At 39.1% G+C, this 18,264-nt stretch overlaps 2 protein-coding genes across 2 annotated transcripts in view; both read right to left on the bottom strand.

Annotated features, from left to right (window-relative positions):
- Positions 1 to 1,363, bottom strand: part of LOC109847316 — an 11,655-nt gene extending 10,292 nt beyond the window's left edge. Inside the window, exons 1-2 of the mRNA XM_020416553.1 lie at positions 1,313 to 1,363; positions 50 to 1,137 (exon numbers count right to left, since the gene is read on the bottom strand). Of these exons, the coding sequence (XP_020272142.1) occupies positions 50 to 1,116 (1,067 nt within the window). The 5' untranslated portion in view covers positions 1,117 to 1,137; positions 1,313 to 1,363. The remainder of the gene's footprint in view (positions 1 to 49; positions 1,138 to 1,312) is intronic.
- Positions 3,430 to 10,946, bottom strand: LOC109848095 (clathrin interactor EPSIN 2). Its single transcript, XM_020417415.1, has 14 exons — positions 10,718 to 10,946; positions 9,429 to 9,523; positions 9,218 to 9,269; positions 8,649 to 8,728; positions 8,486 to 8,564; positions 8,207 to 8,290; positions 7,901 to 8,046; positions 7,418 to 7,822; positions 7,107 to 7,148; positions 6,897 to 6,986; positions 6,647 to 6,819; positions 5,388 to 5,575; positions 4,623 to 5,283; positions 3,430 to 4,162 (listed from the first exon to the last, which is right to left on the bottom strand). Exons 2-14 carry the CDS (start codon positions 9,461 to 9,463, stop codon positions 3,687 to 3,689), a joined length of 2,511 nt encoding a protein of 836 aa, XP_020273004.1. The 5' UTR covers positions 9,464 to 9,523; positions 10,718 to 10,946; the 3' UTR covers positions 3,430 to 3,686.

The following is an 18,264-nucleotide window of genomic DNA, read 5'->3' as shown; positions in this document are numbered from 1 at the left end:
GTACCTGAAATAACGGGAAAAAAATACTTACATTTCGATGAATTTTTACCTCAGATGAAGATCTTCACCAGTAATGAAAGTAAATGGAGTCTCTACAAATAGGGTTTTAGTAAGATCAGACGATAGAAACCAAGAACTTGACAAGAAATCAACTTGCACGATTCTGTCGACGGTTATATCATACGCAGGATCAGGTAAATAAAGGCCCGCCTCTTTCGATCTGAACTTTCTATAACTCGGAAATTTAAAATCCTTCTGTCGAAATGGCAAAATTCTCCCGATGCTCCCGAGAACAGAATTCTTGTATTTCTCGGTCCCTGCTACATGTGACAATATCTGTAACAATTTCGCTCCAGGGATCATATCATCGTCAAGAATATAAACAAAGTCTGATTCAGTCTGCAGAGCCATCTGAAACCTTCCATAGTACTTGAAATCGTAGCTTGAGCTTATGAAGCTGATTCTTGAATCGTTGTAACTATCGACAATCCTCTTGAAAGAAATTTCATTTGGGCTCCCAAATGAGAGCACCCAGATTTGATGAAATGGCAATGTTTGATTCAGTAGAGAATTGAGCTGAGCACATAGTGTTTTCCTCTTGAAATGATTCAATATTACCGTAATTTTCGGTATATTTGGCCCATTAACACTCCATTTAGACTTCATTCTCATGAGCTCGGCTAAATTTTCAGATCCCGAAGTCCTCTTCTGAAAATCTAAAACTTCGTTGTAGAGCTCTCGCTTGAGTTTTATCATCAGTACATCATTCGATTTCTTCTGTGAAAAATCGATGGTTTCATATTCACAGGCATCACTTTCTCGAATATGTGACACAACTTGAGGCTGTATAACGAACTTTTTCCAGGATCGAGCGAGTTTGGTGGCCCAAGTAAAGTCTGGCTTTGTTCGAAGATCGACAGAGGGGCTCATGTAGTATAGGAGGAACGTCGCGTAGATTGCGAAGGCGAACTGGAGAAATGTCAGGCATGCTACTAATCTAGATGGGGCGGTTTTTTGAGGCCTCGTCTTGTTAGATTTGCTCGTCACGACTTCGTTGATCGTGGATTCTAAGTACTCATTGTTCCTCATTTTACAGGACTCTTGACGGAAGAACATTTATCAGGTTCTTGGAAGTACCTGAATCATATATATGATGCAGCGCAAAATCAGAGATTATCTGTGGCACATAAAAGTAGACAAAGTTGTTATATTTAAGACTAATCATAATATTGTTACGTTTAACAACATTGTTCTACTAATTGAACAGTTTTAATCTCTAAAATATGTGTAAATGAAAGGTAGAAATAAGAACCTCTGTGAACAAATTAATGAGGACTCCAAAGATTGATTAGAAGGAAGAAATGTTGGATCCAGTCAGGGTTTAGAAGATAATTAATTAGAAGCGATGAATCATGTGAACAAGTTTATATAGATGTCTAATTTACACGAATCGCATAGTTAATATATAGATTGGAGATTAAAATAGTTGCAGAGATCATTAATGAAGCTTGTACAAGTACAAAGTCAGAGGTTTTTGGAGAAAATAATGAGAAGTGTAATCAAAGTTAAGAGTCACATGGGATGAACAGTGAACGAAGAGAGAGCTTGAGGCGTTACCTTCACAATTTCTCATGCGTTTGCCCTCCTAAAACACGATTAAAAGCCTCCTTTTTAGGCGCAGAATTGGGCTTTAATTAATAATAATAATAATAATAACTCTCACGTAATTGGTGACTCTCTCAATCTAAAGAAATCCACAAGAATATTTGAGCCGAAAATAATTGAATAAAGAGTTGAGTCCTCACTGAGTTCGTTTATGTAGTGTTTTTGTACTGAGTTGTGCCGAACTTAGGCAAGTTGAGAGGGAGATTTTGGATTGAGCGCTGTTGTAATTGCTTTCTGTGTACTCTCTCTTCATCTCATTTTTAGCGCTAGTCAAATAATATTTTAGGTGGATTTCCATTAAGACTGCAGCGATCTCAACTTTCCCACCTCGATCTTTTGTACGTACTCATTTTTTACTTGTTAGCGAAAAATATTTTAGGTGGTTTTCTCTATGCATCTAATCGAAATATTAACTTTTCACGTGCGAGCTCATTGCGCTGCGAGAGAGATGAAAATGCTGTAGTTTTTTTTTGGAAAAGATTATCATTTTTAACTACCTTGACGCTAACCAAATGCTGGAAATAGGAATTTGGCTGCAACATTTGCTCTCGCGTCTCCATTTCCTCTCAACCAAACAGTCCGAAAATTAACTCTCGGTATATAGTTGGGTGTAAAAGTAATTCGAAAAACTACATATATGGGTAGAACATGGGAGTCAAAATCTTGGATTATAGGCCGGAAAAAGTCCCTATAACTTGTACATTGATACCTAAACATTAAGAAGAGGGGCTAAAAGCCATGGTCACGTGTCGTGCACGTAGTTTTCGTTAACTGATTGTTTCTTGATGAATGTTTTGGACCATGTTAGTGTAATTTTCATTTATTTATTTTATGACTATAGGTTTCTCTAGCGCAATGTTAAGTAGCTTCAAGCATTAAGATGGTCACACACTTGTTTTAATGATGTGAATTATGACTCGTTCCAGTTTACCCTTTCTAAAGTCAAATTATTGGTCGAATTTTCTAATGGCTGCGCATGGGCACTCTCTAGGGAATGAGAGAGAGAGAGAGAGAGAAAGAAAGAAATAAAATACAAATGGGTGCTCCTGATTTACACTGATTTCTCTCCTTATCACTCCTCTCTTTCTCTCTCTCTCTCTCTCATCCCTTTTCGTAATTATGCAGATTTAGATAATTTTCGTTCCAAAAATTTTGCTCACATTACATTACTGCATTTTTTGTACTCATTCTCACTTTCTCACATTATCACTGGATAATAGACAACTACGGCTACAAAGTTGGTATGCATCCCGACCTAAATACAATCAACTTTTGACTTAGGCCTACTTGGTTTGAGTTCCTTCAGTTCATGTAACTTGAGATGTCCTTCTCTCCTTGCTTTTCATGGTAGTGGCTTCTCCACTCCAATAGAGTTACGTGCTATAAAACAAGAGAAATAAGAGGAAGATGACTCCTTATTTTAGGTTTCAATTCCACTATCCTCAACATATATGATCATTTTTTTACACTGCATATTTGATTGTTTGGAGATCATAATATTACATCAGCAAATAATCAAAACAACAATAACTACTATCAGTTCGTGGATTACATATTTCAATAAAATAAGAGGCACTCCCGAAATTTTACTTGAGAAAACAAGAAACAAACAATCCCAAAACAGCATGAAATATCACCTAAAGAAGATGACGAGTCAAACGTGCAAAGAACAACATAGAGGAAGGCAAAAGGAAACATATAAAATCGACATTTCTGCCAGAAACATGAAAGAGGTAATAAATTTTCATCATATATTCAGCCAAATGCAGCAATAAATATTTCACTTAATTCACCAAAAACACCAATACAAATAAACCAATTCCAAATACATCCCCCCCTCGAATAGGCACAGCCCAACTCTTCATACAGCACAGTTTGTAGCATTTTCGTAGAACAAATCTTTTACAGGATACATTCTCAATAATCACAGCTAAGAAATAGTAAGGACCAAAATCTACAGACTCAAAATTACCAATAATACATGATGGTGTCGTTGACTATGAACGAGTAAAAAAAATACCTCACCTGTATCCTCCACCTCCATGTGGCAATTGTGAGCCATAGCCGCCCATCATCGGATTATACCCAACTCCGGGCATGCCAGGGTTTTGAGCAGGAGGGCGCATTTGAGCTCCGGGGTTCATGCCCATGCCCATATTCATCCCCATGCCCATGCCCATGCCCATGCCCCTGTTCATGCCCATGCCCATCCCCATAGGCTGATTCATACCACCACCATAGCCACCCATGCCCATGCCTCTTCCCATGCCCATGCCCATGCCCATGCCCATGCCCATGCCCATCCCGGAGCCCATCATGGGGTTCGAAGGAGCAAGGGAACCAGCACCAGCTCTACCAATGCCAGAACCTGATCCCATAGCTTTGCCCATGGTTATTGTAGATGCTACAGGAGCTGCAGAGCTCTTCTCTTTCCTTTTATCCTGCCGGTTTATGGCTTCAAAGTCGACCCCTATATCCGCTAATGGGTTAACTTTAGCTGCAGAAAAAATAGATTTCTTTTAGTTTTTTCAACAACTCGGGTTATGCAATAGGAAAAGGGTAGATTTCACAAAACAACTATGAATATTGGGGGGTTTTACACAAAACCCTCCTTGAAATTTGTAGATGGGATAAAATTTCCCTAACCTTTCAAACTAAACTAAACTCCCATAAACTAATGGAAAATCTCATAAACAGCGTTACCCGATAGAGCAATAAGTTTGAATTATGGCAACTTAAAGTTCGTGACAAGAAATTTGAATAAAGAACATTTATGTGGGAGAACAACACATAACAACCAGGTCACTTTTTTAAACTTTACATGTTAACATCTTTTATCAGTTTTTTCAATAGCTTAGGAGGGTTTTCTCTGAATTAAAAAGTTCTGACAGATTTTGTGCAAAACCCTCCAAGCTCATGGGAATTTGCAAAATTCAAGAAAAAGAGATAGCACTTACCCCCCGAAATGTTTAGATTAACTAGACCTCGATTCAAAGTGTCAGCCCAAACCGTAGATTTGGTCTCAAACTTGTCTTTTGGTGGTTGTGCAGGCTGTCCAGGTACAGTAAGAGCTGTTTGCATCGCAGACTGAGAAGATGATCCTGGTTGAGTAAGATAGTTTACAGGAGTAGGATTTGGTGCAGGGACAGGCTGAGGTGCCAATCCGGCAGATGGTCCAGATTGTAGGGGGTAGTTCATATTCGATGTAGGCATATTTGTAGGATATGCGGGTTGTTGGGATGGCGGTGAAGGATAATTTATATTTGCTCTTTGCGTATTTGAGGGATATGCAGGTTGTGGATATGGCTGTTGAGGATATAAACCAGAGGATCCCGACGGAGGAATCCCACCAAGCGAACCATTGTTAGGTTGAGTCATAGGAAAATCATTGGACAAAGATGGAGGGTTTGGAGTAAACTGTTGATGACCATTTGTGACAGTAGGAGTGTATGTGAGACCACCCAAGGGATCCCCAAAATCAAAGGCTGGGGCTGTTTCCACCTTTGAGGCTGCCGGTGCTGGAGTAGTAGCAGGTGCGAACCCCTGTTGTGGAGCTTGAGAATTTTGTTGTGTTGTTGTCACCTTGAATGGACCGTCTCCAAAGGGATCTTCACTTGGCTGCATAGGTTATAACATAAGTTTTGGTTCTTCAACCATCTTCTAGGCCATTTTATAATGAATAAACAGTATATGACATCTGAAGTGTACGGTCAAGTATATACCTGGCTGAATGCATTTGATGCTGATGTCAAAGGCACAAAGTTTGTTCCAACACCTGAATCTGCTGTGATATCAACTTCTGAAGTGGTAGTATAACTCACTGGAACCAGAGCCAATGAATTAATTGGATCTATCGGAGATTGATTTCCAAAGAGGTCAACTCCTGAACCACTTGCTGGAGCTGAGGTAGCTGATCAACAAAATGAAAAGGTTGCATTCACTTCCCATGAAAGAAAATGATGTTGTGTAGTTATGTAAATATTCAATAGTTTGCATGATTAGAATGCGTTTATTTCCTAGATGCCTTCCAATTGATAAGATCCTGATCTAGTGGTTTATGAAGTTCTGTTTTAATAATCATGGTTCAAAAATCAAAATATTGATAGATATAGCAGCTACAAAGTTCACTATTTGGTTGTATACGTAGAAAGAAAACAGCAGAAAAAGCGTAAATGTCAAAGGCAACACCGTCTAGGTAATGAGAGTTAAACCTTATACCAGTATAACTTACGCAAGTAACAAACTTTCCCCGAGCTAAAACCAAATTATCATGTCTTAGTTCCCAGCATATACAGATTATTCACCCAGTCCTTATCAGATAGCATCAAAACCAAATTACCGTATATGTTTTAGTTTCAACATGTAAGGTCACCCGCCCAATGTCACATAGCTTCAGACGAGAGCAAATTATATAAACCTTAGGGTTATTTTACATAATGGGGATGATCACTGCTGGATTAGGACTCAAAACATCACAACAAACTTCTCTTGTAAAATTCTGTCTTTCAAAACTACTTTATAAGCAAAAACAACTACTTAGCACGCTAAAAGTCTTTATAGTGATGGGAAAAAAGAAATCTTCTTAACCTTCATCGACCAACTAAGTATGCAATAAGCATATTGTGAACTCTATATGTCTATGGTTGGGCCATCCTATATCAAAATTTTCAACGACCGTCGCGCGCCGCCCCTCCCCCCCCCCCGACCAAAAAAAAAAAAAAAAAAAAAAAACAGTGATAAATTGTAACATATTGTGTGAATATGATGTGGCGAAGAGCCGACATGAATTTGTTTCAGTCAAGACTTTACAAGTTAGCATACAATAACTTATAGACATACTTGCAGGAAGCACAGCTGTGATTAGCTAAAGGTTAAAACAACAAGGTTCAACAGAAGAATACAATTAACATTAACTCAAGATAGATGTTGTAAGTATGATATTGCTCAGAGAAGCTTGAAAGAACCTGAAACTCTTTGATACCTGGAACAGAACCACGGGGGTCAAATTCATCAAATTCGTCACCTTCTTTTTTTGAGGCTGAAGAAGAAGCACCTATCGCAGACTGATTAGGATCTGGACTTGTGCTCGAGTTTACTTTAGTTGCAGGAGGCGAGTATACTTTTGTCGTAGGTAGAGTGACATTCCCATCACCCCTTAAATTTAAGAATTATGTTAGAGGAAAACATGCATTGTCATACTGAAATATCACCGCAAGAATTGGGGTACATACCGTTCATCCTGCACATGGTCACGAGTATCTTTTGTTGCTGCTTCATAACTGGGAGGCGGACTTTGCTCAGAAAGCTTGCGCTCAAGTCGGCTGTAACAGGATTTATCAATCAATAGTAAATGGTGCAGTTAAAGAAAAAAAGAATCTGAGCTCAACATACAAAATGCAGAAAGAGGATGTAGATATGTCTTAATTAAAATGAAAATCCACCTTTCCTCTTGAGATGGCTCGTCACCTCTGCCACCACTGTTACTGCAAAAAAGGAGTAAACGAATTAGCCCTGGAAAAGCAAATTGAGAAAATGTACGTCTTTAAAACTCTTGTCAGAAAACAAGAATTGATAAGAAAATACTAGGTATCACTCATTTAGGATTACGAGGCCATAAGAATTCATTACAGAATGAACTGTCAGCTGCATCGCGAACTATTCCAAGAGTATGTTCTTACAGGAATAAAAATGAATTGACCTGAATGCACTGCTTATTGGTAGCTGGACTTGAAACAAATTAGGATATGCATACCGAGATGAATAACGATCGTCCTCTTCTGAAAAACGATCCCTATCTCTATCCAAGCTCCTGCTTCTTGGACCAAACTGGGAGTCATCGCTGCTGTGGCCTCTGTAGTCATCATCTCTGTAACTATCTCTTCTATAACGTTCATCAGAATCTCTACCATAGCGATCTCCATCTCGGTTGTATGAATCACCTCTTCCGTATCTTTCATCATCCCTGGAACCCCAATCTCTTTCTCTTCCATACCCATTTCGATCCTCATCTCTGTATCGGCCTTCATAACTATCTCTGGAGCGGCCTTCATAACTATCTCTATATCGGCCTTCATAGCGATCATCATCACAACGATCACCATAGCCTCCACCACCAGAATATGGGCTCCTACCACCAGTTGAAAATGTACTACGGAATCTGTATAACTACATGACATCTTAAAATGCCCATCAACTGTACAGTAATAGATTGAATTTTAGGGTGAGGAGAACTTACTTGTCCTTGTTAGCGAGGGCTTTCTGTCTAACCTCCTGTATTTTTTCTTTGTCATTTACTAGAGCAACAAGACTCTGAGATTTCCTTCTTACATTGCTTCCCTGGTCTTTTCCACTAGAATCAATATACTGGAAGTCGGACAAGGTCTGGCATAAAGAAACAGTCAATAAGTTGCATAACCAAGTAGAGTAGATAAAGCAAAGATTAGTCACAGATATCTAGATTAGCAGAAAGGCACCAAAGGATACATTAGTCAAAGCTATAATTTGATCAGTGGAAGTGAAAGTCAAAGGTTAATTGCATTACTGATATCTGGTAAGCATGTTCCCTGATTTCATCAATGACACGTTCAGATCCATGACCAATGAGGTACTCCAAAACAGTCAAAGCCTGAAGCCACATGAATGAATAATTGTTGCAAAAAAAATCAGTAAAATAAAGCAGCAATGCGGCACAGTACTACTTGTTTTTCAAATTTTCATGAATAACTTCTCAAATGGAAAAAAAATCATGAATGTCAATCACAAATATAACAAATGAGAGATAGTTATACAGTCCAAGAAAGGAAAAGAAGAAACGCCTAACCTTGTAAACATGTCGCCAATTTTTTCCAGTGTCATTAAGCCTCTTCCATATTACATGCATGATCATCTGGTATTCATGACTGCATGGTTTATCCATACATGATTATGCTGTTTGAAAAGCAAGAAAATAATAGTAAGTGAAACATGCAGAAATATCAGCTTACTAGTTACGAGTCGCTTGTGCAATATCTGCTAGAAGGGATCCGTGAGGACCCCAAGGCTCATTGCTAGTCGCATCAAGAATCTGAAAGGTATTAGAAAGAGAGAACTTTTATTATTATCTCAAATTTAAAAAATGCAACCAAGAAAAGTCAAAATTTCAAGTATTATTTGGGGAGAAACCACCTTACAAATAAGGTAATTATGTGAAATCCACCTTTCAATTTTAATTTATACATAAACCACCTTTAAAATGGGTTTTGCTTGCAATCAACCATCTCCCAGTCAAATTTTCACTTTAAAAAAACCAAAAATAAGGTTATAAAATTCAAGTTCAAAGTACGTAAGTTATATCCTAACAAGATCCAAACACTAAAATGAGTCGCGTACCTTGAATGTGAGTTTTTTAAGGGTAATTTTGTGCTTTTAGTGAAAACTTTGACTGGGAGGTCATTGATTGCAACAAACACCCACTTTTAAGGTTTATTTATAAATTGAAATTGAAATGTGGTTTCCGTAATTACCCTATTTTTAAGGTGGTTACGGGGGGTTGGGGGGAACCTAGATAATTTACCTTCTGCTCTATGCCAGGCACCTTCAGAACTTTCTTGTTCACCTCTCTCTTGCTGAAGACATAAAAAGGAATCCCATGAGTCTAATTACCCCAATTAAGTGAGAAGCCTTTCTAGTGAACATATTGATCACTAACAATCTTAAACTAAAAGGCTGAGGAAGCAGCATTCAGGATATTAGCTTGAAGACCAAAAACAAGCTAAAACTCTTACAGGTCGCGAACAGTCTGGTCGAAGGCTTTCTTCATGACTGTTGCAGATATAGAATACTTTCCACCTCAACTCGTCAACAAGCAATTCAGATCTCCCTAAATTCAAAAGCAGGAAGATTGTAAGTATCAAGGAACAAAAGGAAGACAGAACCCAGAGGGCACAGGTCACATGAACATTCTGGAAAACAAGTATCAACATACTCAATTGTATGTCAGAATTGTCACAACAAAATAGGAACAAATTTAAGAAAATACCCCTGGACGATGAAAGATCTCTTAAACTCCCCTGCACTACACCAAACACTTGAAGGTTATAATGTTACAGTCTAACATGTTCTCGTACATTGACCGTCTCTTTTATGGATAGAAAAACAGGGTTTTTATTCTATTTATGCAGCCTACTATGTTTCTAAGTAGCTTTTAAATGCGTGCCCAATAGTAGTTGAACTAGTGTTGCTATAATATTATCTTAAAGTCCCTTCTACTACACCGGAACTCTGAAATTTTGGTGGGAACTGAGGGTTATAATTCTACACTCTTAGCAATATGGCTGCCGAGTGCAGGATTACAATACAATTTATGTAATCTTCAAAGCCCCACGATTCACATACCACCAGCTCTTCAGAAGCTGAATAAATTACATGAACAAACTACAAACTATCATACCCACCAGGGGTGGCACAGGTGGTGTCGGGACACAATGGTTATACTGCCAACACCCCCAGGTCCCTTGGTTCGAAGCGTGCGAGTGGCAGGTGAGGCCTACACACACGGGTTTACTTGGTACGGGTTGTGGATCGGGGAACTCGGGCATCAGCCGGGAACCCTAGTGTCTTGCCAAGGTTTCCCTCATATCCCAAAAATAAAACTACGAATTATCATGAACAATAATCAGATAAAGGAATCTAACAAAAAACGCATTCACGTCTCAAAATCAGCAAATTTAAATGCAGGATTCCTTCAAAGATGAAAAATTCAGCTCATCCCTGCAACAATTAACAAATATTCCCTCCCATACAATATAGTTTCAAATTAAGAAGTCCTATGTACCATGATCGTCCATTTCGATACCGTCCTATTACAATAATAAAGATTGATCGTGTAAAAATTAAATTTTCACGCCGAACCCAATCAAAATCAGTTTAAAAAAACATAATAATCCTCTGAAATTAAAAAAATCATTGATTCAAAACAGGAACGAAACAAAAACGTATAGATCTGAATGATTCTAAATGGATCCAACAGCAATTGAAGCTAAATCTAAACCCTAGAATAGCCAATACAACAAACCTCGAGATCTGATCTGTAGAATTCGTGAGAACGATCAAGATTCGGCGGGAAAATATCCGATTGGGGATCGAATTAGGGTTCGGAGAGAAGAAATGGGGCGTTCTCGCTCTCTCTCTCTCTCTCTACCCTCTCTCTAAAGCTTGGTCCTTTGGAGGTGGGAAGAGAGAGAAATCGGAGGGGAGAGAAGGACACGTGTCGGTCGATGAGCGTTGGAGGCGATTTGTGATGAATCTATGTGGAGGCTTTTGCGGGGTTCTGTAATAAGGAAGGCATTTTAGGGGAGGGAGCTGCTAATTACCAAAGTGCCCTATCCTTCAGGCAGGAAATTATCCTAATTAAGGTTTAACTACATATATTAATTAGTGCTGGTAATTAGTTTCAAAAAAAATAGTGAAAAGAATTATATTATCTATATATATTTTTTGACTAGTCTTAGTTATACTATTCAGTGCAATCACAGATTTTCTACTTTTCCACTTTTCTCCCTTAAAATCCAAGTACTTTGTCTTCCCTGTAGTATGTAAGTTATGGTAACTTTGAAGATAATTAGTAGTAGATTAGTGTTAATCATATTTATTTTAACTATTAAATACATGCCACTGATATATATGTACATGTGTGTGCTTTTAATATTTCTATAGCTACATAAATAAAACTAATAATTCTTAACTGCGTGCATGATTGATACTTCTTTTGATATATTATGAAGGCGTATCTACAGGGTTAAGATTATAATACACACATTGTGTAACTAACATATTCATTGATATTGTAAATCTCTAATTAAACCATGCGTATTTGATCCAGCAAGGTTTGATGATGTTATATAATCAGGCAATTTGGATTAACAATATTAATAGTTAATTATGCGTTTTTATAGCTCTAACTAAATTAGTCGCATCCTGTATGTATGGTAGCTCAGTTCGAATATAACTATTAATAAATAAATAAATAAATAAGAAAACAAAGTCAAAACAATCGCTTACAAGTTACAAAGATGCAATATTTTAATTTTAGCAATTACCGAAAGTTGTCACCTAGTTTATTTTGGAGCAAACGGGACTCAAAACAATTTTTTTGCGGAGGATGCTTGTTGATTTACTCACTTTTGGTGCCAATTCAATGTACGATGGTCATGTTTTCTGAGTCAAGTCTATTGCTCGCATTGAGCATCGACAATCGCTAGTAACAATTCAAGATGTGACACTAGCATTAAATATTAGGCATGGTTTTATTTTATACATGCATATAATATCATGAAGATACTATAATGGTAAATCTATACAATCGAATACTTAGAAAATTGTATTAGAAGTTGTGAATAGTCTTTGTTGTTGTGCGCAACGAAACTCGAATCACACGAAAGTACACGAACAAGAACGAGATAAATCACAACCATACCAGCAAAACATAATCACCACAGCAAGACAAACGAATTTTATGTGGTTCGACAAGTTGCCTACGTCCGCTGGGTAAGGAGGGGGGAGTTCTTATTATTAGAAATTAAGAGAATACAAATAGGGTTACAAATCTCACCAATAAACCCTATAACAAAGCTCTCTAGATCTCTCACAAATCCTCCCACAAAGGATGCATAATACTCTCTCTCAAAAGTCTAATCAAATCGTCCTTGCTTAACCCTAATTAATCGTGTTTAGGGTTTTATACAAACAGCAAACGAAACGGGTTGAACACCCAAAGCCCATCTCAGACCCGAGTCGCGGTCGACCGCACTTGACTCCGCGGTAGACCGGACAGAATGATAGAAACTCGTAAAATCGATTACAGTGTCCGCGGACTACCGCGGCAGTCGAACGAACTTTGGTAGTCAACCGCGACGAATTCGGTGGTTGACCGCGACGAATTCGGCGGTCGACCGTCCCAACTCCAGAAACCTACTGCCTCTCTGTGCACGTTTTCGGTCAACCGTAGCTGACTCGTGGTCGACCGGACAGCCTGAAAACTGTCTCTCTGCTGATTTTTCCTGAGCTGTCCGTCGCGTGTTTGCCACCTCTACAAATCTCCATATCGGTGAAGTTTCTCCCGAAACTGAGCCGACACCAAAACATCCAAATGTCTCACTTATTGCGTCCAGTACGAAGTGGAATCAACCCCACGATAATGGACTCAATCCACAACAAGTCAGGGACCCAAACGAGAGCTCAAATCGAAATTAACAAATCCAATCCGGATGTATCAAAAAGACTGCCTACATATCCTATTGCCCAAGGAATCAAACCGAACGTAGTTCACCCAAATGGCCTCCAAAGGCCCTCAACATTGAAGAATGTTCAGTAGCTCCAAACAATGGCCAAACTTCACACCCGAGACAACTTTGGTCAACGTATCTATAGGGTTATCTTTTGTGTGGATTTTTTCCAATATGACATCTCCATCATCCAAAACATCACGAACAAAGTAAAATCTAACATCAATATGCTTCGTGCGTACATGATAAACCTGGTTCTTTACCAAATAGATAGCCGACATGCTATCACAATACCTGAATGGTCTCCTGTGCAATCCCCAAGTCCTCCAACAATCCATGCAACCACAAAGCCTCCTTAACAGCTTCAGTCACCACCATATACCCCGCCTCTGTAGTAGAAAGAGGCACTGTAGACTGAAGTGTACATCTCTAACATACTGTTGCTCCTGCTAATGTAAACATGTATCCTGAAGTAGACCGACGCTTGTCAAGATCCCCCGCATAATTAGAATCCATATAGTCAATACAATCCTGCCCAATCTTCTCATTATTCTAAAAAATTAAACCAACATCCACAGTGTCTTTAACATACCGTAGAATCCACTTCATGGCCTCCCAATGATCCTTCCCGGGGTCATACATATACATCGATACCATGCTCACGGCTTGTGATAAATCTGACCTCGTACACATTATCACATACATCAAGCTACCCAGCGCACTGGCATATGGAACCTTTGACATATAATCTCTGTCCTCAACTAAAACATGTGACATTAAAGCTGAAAGCTTGAAGTGGGGAACCAATAGAGTACTAACTGCTTTTGTATTACCATCAAAGCTAAATTTCTTCAACATCTTCTGCAAGTAACTCCTCTGTGTAAGCTTCAATCTCCTCTTCACCCTGTCTCTCTCGATCTTCATACCCAATATCTTCTTAGCTTCTCTAAGATCATTCATCTCAAACTCAGATGACAGTACCTTTTTAACTTTTGAATAGCGGAAGAATTCATGAAAGCAATAAGCATATCATCAATATATAATAACAAATATATGTACTCACCATCATGTAGCTTGTGCATGTAAACACATGGGTCATATAGGCTCCTCGTGTATCCATGGCCAATCATAAAGCTGTCGAATCTCTTGTACCACTGTCACGGTGATTGCTTTAAACCATAAAGAGACTTCTTTAGCTTGCACACTAAATCTTCTTTTCTTGCAGCTTTGAATCCCAAGGGTTGTAGATCTCCTCATCTAAATCTTCGTGTAGAAGGCTGTCTTAACATCCATCTGGACCAAATCCAAATCCAGCTATGCCACCAATGTTAATAAAATCCGAATCAACGAATGTTTCACAACGGGTAAAAATACCTTGTTGTAATCAACACCCTCAAGTTGTGCATATCGCTTGGTAACCAATCTGGTTTTATACCTAATGTCCCCAATAGAAGATCCCTCTTTCTTCGTATATACCCACTTGCAACCAATAGCTTTCTTTTCCTTAGGTAGCTTTGTAAGTTCCTAAGAGTCGTTCTTCTGAAGAGACCGCATCTCCTCCTCCATAACTTCCCTCCACCTGATCGAATCAGAGCTAGACTCTGCCTTCCTGAATGTAGAAGGAATCATATTATCAACAACCTCCACTGATAAAGCATATACAACCATGATATCATTATATCCAGTTGGTCGCCGAATCACCCTTCTAGGTTTATTTGCTGTAATGGACTCTTGAACATGACTTTGATCCTGAGTCTCACCATCCACTGTATCCGCCAAATGCTCGTCTGTCATCTCATCTCCTTCTAGTATCACCTTTGTAGGAGCCTCAATGGATACAATGCTATTTGGAGTGGGTAAAATCATATCATCCTCTACCTGCTGCGATATCCTACTAATCTGATCTTCCTCCACCTGTCGAGGAACTTAAGGTCTCATCATGTATGCATCGTCAAATATGACATCTCTGCTAATGACTATCTTCTTGTCATGTGGATCTCATAACTTAAAACCTTTAACACCTTCTCTAAATCCTATAAAGACTGCTTTCCTCGCCCTCAGATTCAATTTTTTATCAGTGACATGATAATAAGCAGGACACCCGAATATCCGAAGTGACTCATAGTCACTAGCCATCAAACCAGACTAATGATCCATAGGAGTCTTCCCATGTATCACAATGCATGATAACCTATTAACGAGATTGTTCGCATAAACTAACGCCTCGGCCCAAAAGGATCTAGGCAATCCATTTTGTATCATCATACATCGCACCTTCTCCAGTAAGGTAGGGTTCAATCTCTCAGCCACCCCGTTCTGTTACGGTATATCTCGAATTATGAAGTGTCGCCTAATATCGTGATCCCGACAAAACTATAAAAATAGATCACTCTTGTACTCTCCACCGTTATCTGAACGAAGAGTCTTCACCTTTCTACCTGTCTGCAGCTCCATTTTCTTCTTCCACTCCACAAAAATATCTGAGACCTCATGTTTATGTTTTATTGTATATACCCAATATCTCCTAGAATAGTCATCAATGAAAGTGACAAATAGTTGGCCCCACCAAGTGATGTATACTTGGAAGGCCCCTAAATATCTGTATGAATGTAATCCAATATACCTTGGGTATTTATGAATAGCGGTGCCGAACTTCACTCTAGCATTCTTTTCAAGTACACAATGCTCACACAGCTCCATCTTACAGGTTTTCACACCTTTCAATAGCCTCTGTTTCGTCAATGTCTACAGGGATTTATCACCAATGTGTCCTAAATGCATGTGCTATAAGCTGGTAGTGTCATCTTCTATAGTGATAGAAGCTGTCAGACCCCCTGTAAATATCTCGCCCTTCAAGTAGTATAGGTTGTTTTCCCTGACACCTCACATCACCACCATAGAACCCTTCGTGACCTTCACAGTAGCATCCTCTAAGAGCACCCGATAACCTGCTGCTTCCAAAGTACCAAGAGAAATGATATTCTTTGTTAACTGCGGCACGAACCTCACTTCTTTCAACTCCCTAACCACTCCATCATGTATCATGATCTAGACTAAACCAATACCACCAATAGGGCATACGTGATCATTATCCATAAGCACGGCATACCGTCTTTCCAGCTTCTCAAAGCTGGAGAACCAATCTCTCCTACGACAAATGTGATATGTGGCTCCCGAATCCAACATCCACTCCATAGAGTCGGCATAGCAAACCGACGGTAGTATAGGGCACAAATAGCCTGAAGAATCTAAATCTGAATGTTCGCCAGCAGCTTTTGTAATATTCACTTTTGAAGCATGTACAGCTTTCCCCTTGTTCTTCCCGGCTTTGTCCTTCAACTTTGGGCAGTCGATCTTCCAATGTCCCTCTTCTTTACAAAAACGATATTGATTTCTACCAACACTCTTATAACCACATCTATTCTTCTATTTTGAGCGGTTGACTTGGCAGCGGTTTGGACTACGACCTCGAACTGCTAATGCATCTCCTAATGCCTTCTCGGAGGGTTCGCCATCATTCTTCCTCAACTCATAATTTATCAACGCTGAGGTCACCTTCTTGTAGCTAACAGTAGTTCTTCCATTAATTATAGTGAAAACGAACGTACCATAATCATCATCTGATAATAAATACAAAAGTAGCATCACCTTGTCTTCATCCTCAACCATGATGTCTATATTGGCTATATCTGAAAGTAACTTCGTGAAGTTGTTGACATACTCCCTAATGGAAACTCTCCTTTTCATCTTGAAATGGTAAAACATTTTCTTCAAGTGAAGTCGATTCTTAATGCTCTTCATAAGATACTTCTCATTGAGCGTTTCCCACTATCTCTTCGCCAACGTATCGTTCATCACATCATAAATAAGATCCAGCGTCAAGCATGACCGAATAACTCCACAAGCCCTACTGTTCATCTTCTTCCAAACCTTGTCCTCCATGTCATCTAGTTTTTCTTATAACTCAAGAGTCTCCTCCAAATTCTGTGCATTCAATGCATCCATTACTTGGCACCTTCACAAACTGAAATTGATCTTGCCATCGAACTTTGGAACATTAATCTTCGTATTATTGATGCACAGACTCTACATTGCCTTCGTAAGAGACTAACCTAATGTGCTTGCTTTTCCCATACTGTAGATCTAACTCTTCAAATAAGAATCTTTCAAAGAATCCTCCAAACGAGCCCCAAGCCAAACCCGAAGCTCTGATACCACTTGTTGTGCGCAGTGGAACTCGAATCACACGAAAGTGCACGAATAAGAACGAGATAAATCACAACCACACAAGCAAAATACAATCACCACAGCAAGACAAACGAATTTTACGTGGTTCAGCAAGTTGTCTATGTCCACGAGGCAAGGAGGGGGGAATTCTTACTATTAAAAATCAAGAGAATACAATAGGGTTACAAATCTCACCAATAAACCCTAGAACAAAGCTCTCTAGATCTCTCACAAATCCTCCCACAAAGGATGCACAATGCTCTCTCAAAAGTCTGCTCAAATCGTCCTTGCTTAACCCTAATTAATCATGTTTAGAGTTTTATACAAACAACAAACGAAACGAGTTGAAAACCTAAATCTCAGCTCAGACCCGAGTCGCGGTCGACCGCACTTGACTCCGCGGTCGACCGCACAGAATGACAGAAACTCGTAAAATCGATTACAAGGTCCGCGATCGATCGCGGCAGTCGATCCAACCCTGGCGATGGACCGCGACGAATTCGGCGGTCGACCGTCCCAACTCCAGAAACCTAATGCCTCTGCGTGTACGTTTCCGGTCGACCGCAACTGATTCACGGTCGACCGAGCCTGAAAAATGTCTCTCTGTTGATTTTTCCTGAGCTGTTCGTCGCTATGTTCGCCACCTCTACATTTGTCACCCTTCAAAATCAAATCTCAAACTTGTTTTTCAATCTGAATTAAATTATTGCTCAAATGTTTGGCATATATTTAGATATTCTGAACGTATGTAAAGTTTTATATGGGAAATACTTACCTATAGAGATGGTCCACAAATATATGATTTGAATGTTTGGTTATCAAATCTCAACTTATCTGAAAATTATTAATATCACCAAATTCTATATTTCCCCCTCATTGTGTTCGTGAACACATAAAAAATCAATAATCGTCCAACTTATATGTTTAGTAAAGTAAATAGAGAGGCTATAATCAATATTTACTGAGTAAATTATGAATGAAGATATAAAACCAAGCTCCGTAATTATCTAATTATCCTTCGGTTGTTTACGCAAAGGGCAACCCTGTAGTTTCACCATGACCAATAAACATATTCCGTGATTTTCACCGACCAGTCGCCTATTTTGACCTG

This window comes from Asparagus officinalis, chromosome 7, assembly GCF_001876935.1.
Source record: "Asparagus officinalis chromosome 7, Aspof.V1, whole genome shotgun sequence".
Classification (NCBI taxonomy): Eukaryota; Viridiplantae; Streptophyta; class Magnoliopsida; order Asparagales; family Asparagaceae; genus Asparagus; species Asparagus officinalis.
Note: the sequence above shows the minus strand (reverse complement) of the source record. Positions and strands in the feature narration are given on the sequence as shown.